Source organism: Epargyreus clarus, unplaced genomic scaffold, assembly GCF_041222505.1.
Source record: "Epargyreus clarus isolate Ecla_fem2 unplaced genomic scaffold, WU_Ecla_fem_2.2 ptg000026l, whole genome shotgun sequence".
Classification (NCBI taxonomy): domain Eukaryota; kingdom Metazoa; phylum Arthropoda; class Insecta; order Lepidoptera; family Hesperiidae; genus Epargyreus; species Epargyreus clarus.
Window position 1 is genome coordinate 10506305 of NW_027332233.1, and position 13854 is coordinate 10520158.

A 13854-nucleotide genomic window follows, 5' to 3' on the forward strand; every position below is an offset into this window, starting at 1 on the left:
TTTAATTATAGCGTAACGCCAATCTTTCAGTTGATATTTCATTATGTATTGCGGTTTAATGACCCGGATGAAATAAATAAGGATATCTGCAGCACTTAAGGAGCTTTCTGGATAAGGAATCCCTATTATCTTAAATATTCAGTGATGAATTTATTATCCAGATAAAAAAGCTATCATATAATAGTGTTGCAATAACTGAAATTTCTAAACAGTTTAAAACCTAATTGTATGATGATGCCGATACAATTTTTTTATTCCGGGTTTATCCTGGCTGCGATTTTACACCATCTAAACTAAAAGTGTTATGCTAATAAATAACTGGTAATATAGGGGTTGATCAAGGGAGTCTCATAATGCCAAAATATTCAATAATGTGCGCTCAAGTACTTCTTAAATTTTTTAGGTATTATTTTCGGCGAATTTTATAAATGTTTACATTTTCGGAATTGTATGAAATATATTGAAAAGGTGAAGTAAAATTACTAAAACAAAATAAGATTATGGCGTTTCATAAATATAACGGATTTTTAAAGCTCAATAATTGCAATTGTTGCTAACTTTTCTAAAACGGCGTTTGCAATATAGCCCAACTATCTGCTATCTACAACAAACTTGTCTAAAATTACAAGATGCGGTTATAATATACTGCTGTTCTTACTCACATGACTGGCAGCGTAACTGTTAAAATTATCCACACTAATTTAGTTGTTATCCGAAAGCGCATATAGATTTCATCTATAATAGCATTCCTACACAGACTGTATGATAACGACAAGCGCGTGTATTACGGTAACTGGAATGCATCTGCATCATAACAGGTAATACGTAACGTCTCTAGGCTCGGAACATACATGGATACCATGTACAATAGTATGCAGTCTTAAGATCTTGCATACTAAAAGCATCCTTAACTTTATAAGGATAAGACAAGTTCCAACTCACAATCAAGGTAAAAGATATGCTTTTCCCATTATCGCAATCCGAATACTTCCTGTATGCAACAGCAATTTCATTGTATTGTAATTACGTTCACAAATTACAGTACAATTAAATTTCCTCAAAACTGCATTGTTAAGCGCGCGGCACCTTCCTATGCGGTAAGGTGCGCAAGACTGAATGCTAAATTAAGCACGCCATTTTGTGCAATCAATAAATTGTTGTTAAAAAATATGGTGTATCGCTTACGACTAACGAATATTGAATAGCGAACAGTAATATGATTTTTTGTATACCAATGATTTGGAACGCTATAAATTAAAAGTAACATTGCTACTACATAATTCGTTTACAAAATGAACCATGCAACAAGCTGGCAAATAAATACAGAGACTGGATGTGAGCACTGAACGCGTACTTGAAATGTATGAGTTATCTATGTTTAATAATATAAATATTAAACTATAGTTATGTACCATAGAACGGCAAAAAGGTAGCAGCGTTGTAGGTCGATCGAAACCGTAATTTGCTATCATCAGTCCCATAACGTTTAAATAAGGTCTCCATAGTACGTATAACGAGTAAAGAACGTAATAATTATGTTCTCACGGTCAAGATAACAGATAGTCTGGCGGTGGCTCACAGCTGTTGCGCGGAGCGGTGCGCCGCGTCGGCGTCGCGACGCGAATCTCCCGATTCCCGAACACACCTCAATATGATGGTACGCTGAATTGCCAGCTATATTCGTACCGCATTCAACCATATATCTTTCAATCGGCTCCCGCCGCAGGTTCAATGTGGAACGGATACGATTAGAGCGAGGTGTACGGTCGATAAATTGGAGCAAGTATCACTATCTTACATAAGGCAAGTATATATATACATCACTGGATCGATGTCCATAAACACTAATATAACGAGTTGCGGGCGCGCTCCACTTAATCGCGGTGGGTGCGGAGTGCCGTCACACGAACGGCACCTCCTATATCGGCGAGTGCAGCGTTGCACCGGTTCTCTATGTTTAGCGCAGCTCGATTCGCGCGGAGCACGAGGGCCAGTCCGCGGCGACGCGGTATCGATCGGCGGAAGGGTGGGCTGAGCACGCGTGTCGCGTGGCTACCGGCGCGACCGGCACTGGTGTACGCGGAGGCGCCGCGCACGCGCTCTGGCCGCACGGCCGTCACTGCCGGTACTGCCACACCACGCCGTCCACCCGCTTCGACATTACTCTTATCTGTTCCCCTATTTAATTCACATCTTACGCCTCTCTCATCTCAATACCTACCTACTCGACACAATCATGTTTTTCCGTACTGTTTTTGCAGAAATCTATTCAGTGTAAAATCATTTGTAAGGTCAACAATATATTTTGTTATTAGAATGCGTAATTAATTGCAATATCACGATTATTTCACAACATAACTGAAATATCATTTTGCTCGAACCAAGGTTTATATAAACAACACACTCCAAAGATTCCAGTAGATACTGTAGATACTTTAACGGAAAACGAGGTTTAAGCAATTCCACGAAATGAAGGACAGAAGATTGCACAATAGAAATGTAAGAAAACAGAATATTTACGGCCGTATTATAGATTGAAAAAATGAAACAATGACACATATAGTCCTTTCATATTAGAACATGAAATTTTATTAAAGAAGACAGCACAAACTCAGCGTAACCTTTACGTTTTACTGTTAGACATTTAACTTACAATTTTTGAACGATACTTTTTCATCTTCTATCCAAAGAAGTATTCCAAGACAGCCAAGAGGAACTATGGCAATGTCCATTTTCAGTATGAGCTGTGAAATACATCAATACAATTTCAAGATTGCCGTTGTTTATTACCGTATGTAAAAAACCTATAATAAATGTGGCCAGAACAAAATACTCCTAAAACAATAAAAGAAAGCAACTAAAGACATAATTATGAATTACCTACAACAGTAATAATGAATAAAAATCTTATATAATTAAAAGAATCTTTCAAAATTTTCATGTAGTACAGTGTACACCCAAAATAATAAAAATCTAAAGGTGTCACCGTGTCACCTAGTTAATCCTGGAAAGAACTTAATTCCTTCAACACCTTTTAAAGAAGAAATATCAAGCCAAGCATGAGAAAAAATGTTGTAGCGACTTAAAAAGGAATTTACCATCCTTAAAATGAGAGATCTACCATTCACACCACGGTTCTAAAAATTTTATAACTATAGTCTGATTCATAATTAGGTGTCCAAAATGTAAACAAACAAATGTCACTGTCAAAATTAACAAGAAACAAAAACTTTACCAAACTCAACAAAAAACGAAAACTTTACAATTATTCACAATTTAACAAACGCGCTATGAAAACAATAATACATTCAAGTTCGATTACAATCACGAAAATTAATAACATCAGCTAATAAACTTAAAAATGAGGGCACAAGAAATGTTTTGGGTTCCGATTGTGTTACCATTATCACATTTTAATTTTCTACCATAAACCTTGTTTTTTATTATTATTGCTGTATGGAACGAAATTGGGCTAATATATATATTAGAAAATGTGAATTGATCTTAATTTATTTAGATTATTATTTTATTATTGTTGTATTAATATAATATTGTCAAAAATAAGAAACTACCATTTGAAACGTATTTTCTTGATAGGTCAACACCTTTGTTTACATTTTGGACACCTAATTATGAATCAGACTATAGAGATTCATTAATTTTTCATTGTCTTTTAACTTTCGTATTCCATGGAGGTCGGGGCGTCGTTCTGCGGATATTATTGTCAGATTCATAGCGTCGATTTTCTTACACCACTAAAAGAGGAACTTGGAAGCAACCTCCCGCTTTCCCTCTCAAGGGCGCAATTCTAACATAATTATGGTTTCCAAGCCACCAACGACGTAGAACACATGCTTTTAATGAGGCTCTTCTTTTATATTCTGTACTTTATGAAACCGTGTGAGATTTTACAAGACCATAATTGTTAGCTTTGAGTCAACCACACTATGTAATACTAACAAAAATATATATACTACGATCTTCTACAAATTGTTATATGCCGAAGGGCTTTACCATTAGAAATACGATGCCCTACCCTTCTTCTAATAATATCATTCCTACAATATTTGTTTTTGTTATTTGGACAAATAAACACAACAACTGCCAACTAGGCCGCCCGCAATCTCCAAACAAAGGGTTGAGAATTGAGATATAAAATAACGAGGCTCTTTAAACAACAGGTGTTGAAAAGGTTGTTAGCTAGCGTATTAGTTACATAAAAACAAGAAAGATTCAGCAATAGGAACAGGGTAAGAAAAATGAGTTTTATTTTATTTGGGAAAACTCACTAATATGAAGATCAGAAAAAAACCTGACGTAAGAAAAGGAAAGTACCATAACATACACGGAATATAATAAGTATATGTATATCACTCTGATATTTTTCATAGTATTTACGGTGTTCTAAAGATCACAACGTAAGATCACAATAATAAACTATAGCTATATATTTATAATCTTTTAAAAACTGAACAATCCGTGAATATAAAAAGGCGATGCACTAAGAACTAATATTCTTATACTCACGGAAGTAATTGAGAGTCTCCCTGATCTGGTCAGGCGTTAGAGCGAGGTCTTCCGGGCTGACGGGCAGCGCCGGTGATGGGATGAACCAATCTTGATTCTCGTACCCTGAAAGAAAACATAAAAATTATTTTAATATACCAAATAGTCTTCCAAAGTTTTTTACAATATAGTCCACCTGAAGGTAAGTGGCTACTCCCGCCCATGGGCATCTGTAATCACCTCCAGATAAGATTAGATATTGCTATCTAAGGTCGGCCACACACGCACCGCTACCCCTAAGGACTAAGCTGGAACGCCTCGCAAAAGTATGTCTCCCTTAACACATCCTTCAACTCAGTACACAGCAGCGCTAAATACTGCTGTTGTTAGGCAGAAATAAGTGTAGTGGTGTGGCCGCTGGAGACGAACCACAAAGGGTTCTACCACCTTTAAGTATTAAAATATCTTGGAAAACAATGCAAAATAAAACTGATGTGAAGAAATTTTCGACGAACAAATACAGGATGTTTTTATATACATATTTTAACCGATTATGCGTATTTTATTCACGCGATATTTTAAAATAGTAATAAACCTCGTGCGAAGAATTAATTACGATCTAAAGATTAGTTCAATAACCTAACGTTGAATGTGCATAACATATCTTCATGCCACGCTACAATGCATACAAATTGACTCAACGTTATTGTTAATTTCAATACAGTTTTACAAACTTTTATTTAACTTACAATGTTACTTTGATATTCTTTTTCAAGTGATCAATATTATAATAGCTACTTAAACATTGTGATACTTTCCAAATGTGTGTGTAATATTTACCAAAAAAATTGAAGTGTTCTGCTTTTTTAGACGAGAACAGATGAGATTGCAATTTTCATATTCACTCAGAGATCGTCTCACGATAACAGTTTCAATTACTTTCCGGTAGTGATTCTCATAGATTAAATTTAAATATACCTACACTTAAATAACAGAAATAAGTACATAATAATATTTAATTTTTCTTACACAATATATGTCTATTAAATATAAATATATGACACATCAGCTAAGCTAATTGAGCTGTCTGCGTAATATATGTTTAAGTGTGTTTAAATTAACAAGTGATAAATACATTTTTTGACACCCAAACCAACGCGAATACCTAAGTACAAACAAAGTTTGCTTACGTCCTACGTTCAATCCATTGATAAATATTTATACAAAAGATGAATGATGAATGTGTCTTGGAAATTTCCAGTCAATATTTATGTGAAGCTAATTTTTATAAACCGATCATTTAGTAATCTGTATGAATAATATTATAATAGCAATTGAATAGATGGAATGAGGTTCGCAAGAAATTAATTTATATTTTAAATTGTGCAATGAATTATTTTAGGAACAATAACAACATTGCAATAAAAGCCATTCGGATAAAGATTATCAAAACCAATAATAATTATGTCCACGATGGTATGACAACATTTCTTGTTCGGATTATTCACTACAATATAGTAGTTGCGACGAACACCCTGTCAATTTTTTTAAAGACCTTCAAAACCTTGTCATTGAAACATCGGATCATTTGTACACCCTGAATGCGCTGCATCCTCACAGCCTTAGCCAAGCATCAGGTCTATCACAGCTTCAGCGATATGACATATTTTACTGTTTATGTAGTGTCATTCTCCGCAACTTTGAAAACTGAAGATAGACTGAAGAACTGAAGACTGAAGTAGCCACTACTCGCTTTTATATCTCGCTTCACGCATCCATATCTCATCTCCTCATTTCGCTCTCACATCTTTAATCATCGCAGACAGATTGCATCCCCAAGACGCTTGCAAGATAAGCGAAGATAATAGATTCGCTGAGGATATCGACCTCGGATCTTAACAGGGGTGGGGGGTGACGACCTCCTGTTCTTCGACAACAGATGGCAGCACACGATTCTAAATTCTAAATAAGACTATCCGTTCTCAAACATTTTGTATATATAGGCATAAGAACCTATCTGAGACTAGTTAAGGTCCTCCAGTCATAATAATTTGGCGGAGAATCCACAAATTCAACACTGTTTTCATCTTTGTATGGAAAGGTAGAGACTTAATGGAATAGTTTCCATTTACGTATAGTATTATCATGATCCGACTATATTAGGTTTCATTTACGACACATTCGATCGACATTGACAAACTTTACGACAAAATAAAAAAAAAGTGTCTTTGAGTTCTAGATCACCCCCTATATATGTCGATATATTTTCAAAAAAATGTTGTTATTCGCTATTATAGCTAAATATCATAATTGTTATCTGTTTTTAAATGTATATAATCATGATCTACAAAAAAACAACAATGCAACAGCATACTTAGTCATCTTAAAATAATTACGTAACTACGTGAAGGTCAACCTCGTATTTTTAGTGTTACTAAGCGAATTTGTTAAAGAGTAAACAAAAAAAAGTAAACTGATTACTTCCATAGAAATTACTTCGTTTAATTTAGATAGGTATTTGAGATCACGGTAGTATTGAACTAAACTTACTACATACCTACTTAGTGTTGTCAAACTACTTTCAATCCAGTTCTATCCTGAACCTATTCTCCCTAAACATTCATTCGATGACGAGTCACCATTTAATAACACATGAGACATAATCCACACACAGTTTACAGTTAATTAGTGAACGAAGAGTTGGCAAGTATTTTAAGTAACATTTCGTTCATTTTCATATATTCATTTGGTAATAAAAAGCAATGAAACGTCTTAGAAAACAACTTAAAATAAAATATTTCCCGTACATTAACAGCTGTGGCATTTTCGAAGCCATTAAATCTAAGTACCAAAGCATCATTAGATAAATGTCACAGAGATGGGCGCAGCTAATATGGCCATAGACCTCGAGCTAGGTATGTGGTGCTATTCTGAAGTAGATGCAGTTGACAGATGGTATGCACGAGACCGGTTGGGAATGCACGCTGGTCAGCGGACGATGACTCGAGCGATGAGACACCATTATTTATAGCGTCATCGGGCGACGCCGGCGCCGGAAACCGTGCCTCGCACACTTACTGGGACGGAACAACGCTTATAGAATCTGGCTTAGTTCAGCCATTTGTGCCGGTTATTTTGCGTACATTGAATACTGATTCGGAAGACTGTTTCAATGTTTATTTTGACAAAAATCGAAGCGGAATAATTTAATATTCAGGTTGTGTTTTTTCAGGTTGTGTTGTGAGTTATCTAATGAAAACATGCAACATTTTTTGGCATTATAATTACCATGAACTAATTACGCCAAACAACTAAACCTAGTTTTGAATCTTACTATTTTATATTTGTTAAAATAAGCCTCTTGTAAATTCAAATAAATTGTAGAAGGTTATTGTTTTTATTTTTAAATATAAATTACAAGACTAATATAAAACGAAATTACCTAACATTGTATTAAGTTTCGAAACATTAAGTGTGATTTACAGCCGATTTATTTACAAATCCAATGTCACATACAATGAAGTTTAAACTTAAAGAGAAAATTTTAAATTAAATAGAGAAAACGCTGGAAAGTGGGCATCTCCTTCGAGAAAACGCATGTTTAGTGTATTAGCTTTCTTGTATACTTACAATGTGGATTGATGATCCATAGATTACTGAGAAGTTGATGATTTACGAGACCTAATCTCTTGTAGGGAAATAATGGCCTTGTGCTCAAAACCTAAATGCAAATTATGAGGCCGCCGTCTTTCCAAAGAGACAAAAATGTAATGGGAGACAATCTTGAAGACTTCAGCTACATATGTACTTAATCACGTAGCATCAAATCAAGGTTATTTATAAGCAGCGACAAAATAACTGCTTCTAATCAAGGCTTAATCCATTATTATCGGTACATTAACTGCAATTAGTGCATTATATTTTCCAGTTGTTAAAAAAGAACGACAACAAAAAGAAATCGATTGTGGAAATTTCTACGAGATCGGAGCTTGAAATAAACGTATTGGAGTTTAATAACATTTGACGGCCTGAATTATAAATTACAATTACCTAAAAATTCACAAATAGATACCTATTTCCAGCAGTGGAAATAGGTATCTATTTGTTCTAGCTTTAAAAGGCTGATGGATGGACAAATAGATGCATTACACTTAGCTCTAAAACCATTGATTTCCATACGTAAGTCTATTAATACACCGTGTTATATAATAAGAGTTGATTACAGACATAATGCAAATCTACGTCAGTGATAAGATGCAGGTTATGCGCATATGCCTAACAACGTTTGTCTAACTGATGTCTACATAAAACATGCGGTAAACTAATTTTACGACGATCAATGGTCCAATATAAACAATTATTATTACGTTTTTGGAAAAAATACAAGCGTCTATTTTTCAGTAATAGCCATGTGTTGAGCTGTGTCCGAAATTAGCTTTATATTCAAAAAAAATAACCCATATAGATACAAAAAAACCAACAAACTAAATGCGCCTGAAAGGTCATCACACAATGCATTTATTTAATCTCTTTACACAACAAATTATGATTTCTTCGTTTGGTTTGGACTCTTTAGAACGGGCTCGAGACCACCGCCAGTTTTTATTATTTATTGTTTTACTTCAGAGTTTGCATAAATTTAAGATTACTTGCTTAAAACAGGTTTCTTGTAATCCCGTCGTAATTGTTTACTTTTTTTATTTGTCATAGATATCCGCCATAAGAACACATATTATTTAAACAGTAAAAAATAAGGCTTTTGAAAGGGACACAAAGACGAATGGGCGTAGAGACAAACATACGCCACGACTAATTTTGTATTTTTAAAGTACCTACAATCTATTCATAAAACCCTTTATATCCAAAAAATCTGATTCAAAAGTCTGTTATTTAGATCTGCATGGTCTAGTTTACTTTATCATTTAGTAGTTTCGCATTTACAAGTACTTAGATAAAACTAAATAGACAAATATCTGAAGAATAAACTCGTCATGTTTATCTACACAGGGAAGTAATTAAACACCTTCCTGTTTGCGAAACTATACAGACAATTTATATTATTTATTAATAAAAAATAATAATACAAAAGCTAAAAACAATTAATTTAGATAATTACTTCCCAACCATAATATTTATAATTAATGACTTGTAAAATTAAACGGCATATCTTTTTATTTTCTTGCGTTCTAAATATTTATCACTAGAAAATGCTTTAATCTAAAGTCACGAGACTCACGTGACAAATTAGGTTCTAGTGAAATGATTAAAGAATTAAGATACAACTCTGTTCACACAAGTCTCCTTTAATTACTAGTGTTAAGTGTTAAGTAAGTAAGTTAAGTAATAGTGTTAAGATCAATAAAATATATGTTATTTTTTAATACTGACAAGATCTTATAAATTATTGTCAAGCTAAAAACGGTGATGACATCAAAATCCTATTTAAAAACTTAACCCATAATTATTTTTAACGTTTCACGCATTTAATATCTGGATACTAATTCTGGATTTAATATTCTGGGATACAAAGTATCCGTGAATTGTTTCTTACCACTATCCAATTTAGAATATTGAAACTCAACGTGCAACAACTTAGATAGCATTGTTAGAACGGGTTACATTAACAATTGGAGATAGACTGTTAGCGCCTATTCACATATCCCACGCCACACGGCAACAATAAAATGACAGCAAATGACAATGATACGTATCACTTGCAGCTCCTTCTAGCTACATTACAGCAATAATAAATATGTGTTTTTGATAGAGTGGCGGGCCTGAAGTGCGTGGTGTCACTGTAGGTTTCGTAAATAAAACTATACGTTTTTTGCAGCTCCTTCTAGCTACATTACAGTAACAATAAATGTATGTCTTTGATAGAGTGGCGGGCCTAAAGTGCGTGGTGTCGCTGTAGGTTTCGTAAATAAAACTATACGTTTTTTCCAGCTCCTTCTAGCTACATTACAGTAACAATAAATGTATGTCTTTGATAGAGTGGCGGGCCTAAAGTGCGTGGTGTCACTGTAGGTTTCGTAAATAAAACTATACGTTTTCGTAGAAATTAGCAACTGCCCACGCATTTGTTGCTGTGTTGTTGTTGTGGTACGTGTGAACAACTTAACAAAGTACCAACATTTGGCCTTGCAAGTCCTTTGCTCTAACACGATCCGTTCACAATGGTTGCATGACTTGTCAGACTTCTTTCATAACGTAATCGGTAAATAGTATAGCATATAAGCAAAGCACACAAGTGGGTAATAAGGACGTACAAAAATACTGACATATGGCTGTGCCCTACTTACTGGACATTGAACGTTATTAAACGCGTCCACTGAGACACAAGACCACAATTAGCTCAAGAAACATCTCGAGTGAGCTACGATATCAACCTGAATAGAAAAAATATTTCAATATTTATTATAATGTCATTATAATAACTGCTTTGTATTCACAAAAAAAGTGAATTGTAAAATATTTATTTTTACTTTCAAATGGATTTCTTATCTTTTTAACGTAACGTATATTGTACAGCATATAATAAAATATTTTAATCATGTACTTACTAACAGTCTAAATTATTCAATTTATATTTACGCCATATAAGTTTATTATAAATTAAATATGACGCACTGCTAACAAATATATTAATATATTTTTATTTCATATTTATAAGCCTAAAGGATTATTATGCCAAGAAAAAACCTAAAATTACGAAGGGTATATTCAAATACTGGATTAATATGTAAACATGCTTGTAGCATATTGATAGACCAAGTAATTCATTGAGATAAAACACGTAAAAGGTACCTAATAATAGAGATAGAAGAATGTCGAAAGTTTTATTCATTATTTCTATTGAATACTTTAAATTGGTGTCAGACCAACGAAGGGAGCACAGTCCAATCATACCTTAGATAGCTGTTTCGTAATGTGATGGATAACGGCATGTATTGTAACATGAGAGTGCATTTAATTATGATAAATATTAAAGGCAGATGATTTATTTTTGTTTTGACTGCGACAGCACCATGCCCCGTTTATCTGCTTTATCTAGCTCCACTTTTTACGGACTTTGAAGAAGTACCTTCCGTGTTCGGTTTTATATGTGATTTTTTTATTGTGTTTGGAGTGGATTTTTTTTTATTTAATTGACGGGTTACAGTAGCTAACGTTTGCAGTCTTAGTCCCTGCTACGCGTATACGTCTATAATCAACTCCATAAAACACAGTGACTACCTACCTGAAGCCGATCACAGATACGTTGCCTCTACTGACTCCTAAGATGGCCACCTCATATAAGTGAGCCGACATTCACACCCTTCCAGGGAAATGCAAGAACTTCTTCACGATACAAATACAGGCAAAGCAATGGTACATCCCCGAAACATACTGATTCGACTGCTATATTCGGAATTTATTACAGAGTCAATTAATAAGCGTCAGGGACACATTCCAAGATCATTTTATGAGATTACTGAATCCCGAGCTTTTTGTTTGACTCACATAAAAGCAAATTAATTAATAAGAAGTAAAAAATCAATAGTCACCTCCAAACTGCGTAAGACTGTCCGCTCGAAGGCGATATTTTGGTATTCGTTCTTGTAGCAGACTGACGATCTCTACCTCAGGCACCTCCTCGCTATTGCACACCTCTGCGAACAAATAAATAACCCAAAATTAAGTGACAAATGTAAATACATAAATTTTATTTTAGAAAGTAACATTTTAAAACCTACCTAGAGCGAAAATGTTCGATATTCAGAAAAAAAACAATTCTAGAAACTACAATTGTACAGAGGAATTAGTATCAAGATAACAAATTGTTAGAAAGCTACAAGTTTCATTGTAAACGTCGTCGTCGTGACTAGAGAATTGAACCTGAGCGCAATGCAGTGTACACTATAGGATGAACTGTAGGTACAGATACGCGTCTACATTCCGTGTTTAGCGTGGAGGCAGCAGACAGAATCGATAACGCTCCCTCCCGACTGGAGCGGCTGACCGCGCCATCTGAGGGGGCATACACCCCAACATTCATTCCCCTATCCGAGCCACGTCTGTTGTAGGTACAGGGACGCGTCTGGCAATTTGCATCCATATCGATCGGAATCGTGCGACGAATTCGCAAATAGCTTACACCCCTCACGTTGATAATTAAGTTCTGTTGGAGAGCCCCCTTGCAATAAAATGCACGAATTCACGCAGTGTTTACTATTCGCGTAATAATTTACTTATTACGCGAATCACAAACAAAATTGAAGTATCTTATTTTGTTTATGTGTATGAAACTAAGGAAACAGTGAACAGGGAATATATTCAAAACCTGTGTGTTATGAAGGAACATTTGCACACATAATATATATAGTGAGACAGTTACATGTTAAAAGGAAGACGTTCGAATGTTCATCATTGATATGCTAATAGCTGCGCTGTACTATGGTAATTGAAACTTCACGATTCGACTGAGGAACGTGCACGTATGAAGTATAATACGCACAGAAATTACTCTTAACTTTACCTAAGCACATTAAATATTCAGAGCGAACAGTTCATTATAACCAAGGCAACTAGAAACTAAGGGTGAAGCTTGTTCAAAGGACCAACAGAGTAAAGTAAACGAGAATGTCGCCAGTACGTGCTTCGCTTACTTAACTGGAAACATATATAACTGTAAAATCAATAAAACTAAATTCATTGCACGTAATGAACGCACAAACATGTTTTGAACCACTCGTTATGAGTGGCTGCTTGCTGCGACTGAATGTGCTGTGTGTGTGAGTATAAGTTCAGCTGAAACAATGTATCTTAATTGAAGTGCTTCATACTACAGGAAAATAAAAGGTATTCGTCTATTCTACGTATATACAGTCTTCAAGTTGCGAAGTCACTTATATAGACTTCGCAACTTGAGGAGGACATGAGGTAAAATAAAGACATTTCCTCTTAACCAAGAGATATTAAATATACGGCAATAGAGTGAACATTGTCAAAATTTTCATGCATTACCTTTCATACACAAAATCATCCCACTTCACTCTAACAGTATCTCAGATTGACTGACAATTGATGTGAATAAGATTGATTTTCTACCAATTAGTAATAAATAATTACATATAACTAATGGATTACACTTTTTCTTCTCATATACGGTTTATTGCTACTAGGTTTTATATATAGTTAAATATCCCTCTGCATTGCAAAGTGATGAAATCGTTGCACCACGGGTTTTATCGTAATACAATAAAATACATAGTGTGAAAATCTAACAGCGGATATATAACAAACAATAGCAACGTGTAGAAGCACTTCATCTCGGTCTCATTAGCGTGACGATGACCGCTCTGTACT

The 13854-nt window shown here is 34.7% G+C and overlaps 1 protein-coding gene across 13 annotated transcripts in view; it reads right to left on the minus strand.

Moving 5' to 3' along the window:
* The window catches only part of milt (trafficking kinesin-binding protein milt), a 52317-nt gene that overhangs the window by 28729 nt on the left and 9734 nt on the right, over nt 1–13854 (minus strand). For 3 of the 13 annotated variants that reach the window (XM_073088173.1, XM_073088170.1, XM_073088166.1), the window contains exon 1: nt 1820–2134. Coding sequence is in view for 3 of the 13 variants with exons in the window: in XM_073088161.1 (XP_072944262.1) it covers nt 4528–4632; nt 12054–12158 (210 nt within the window). In the remaining 10 variants the exon portion in view is untranslated. Of the gene's footprint in view, nt 1–662; nt 933–1412; nt 2135–4527; nt 4633–12053; nt 12159–13854 lie in introns of those variants that run through there. The other 10 variants (XM_073088175.1, XM_073088161.1, XM_073088168.1 and 7 more) reach the window with 9 other exon arrangements.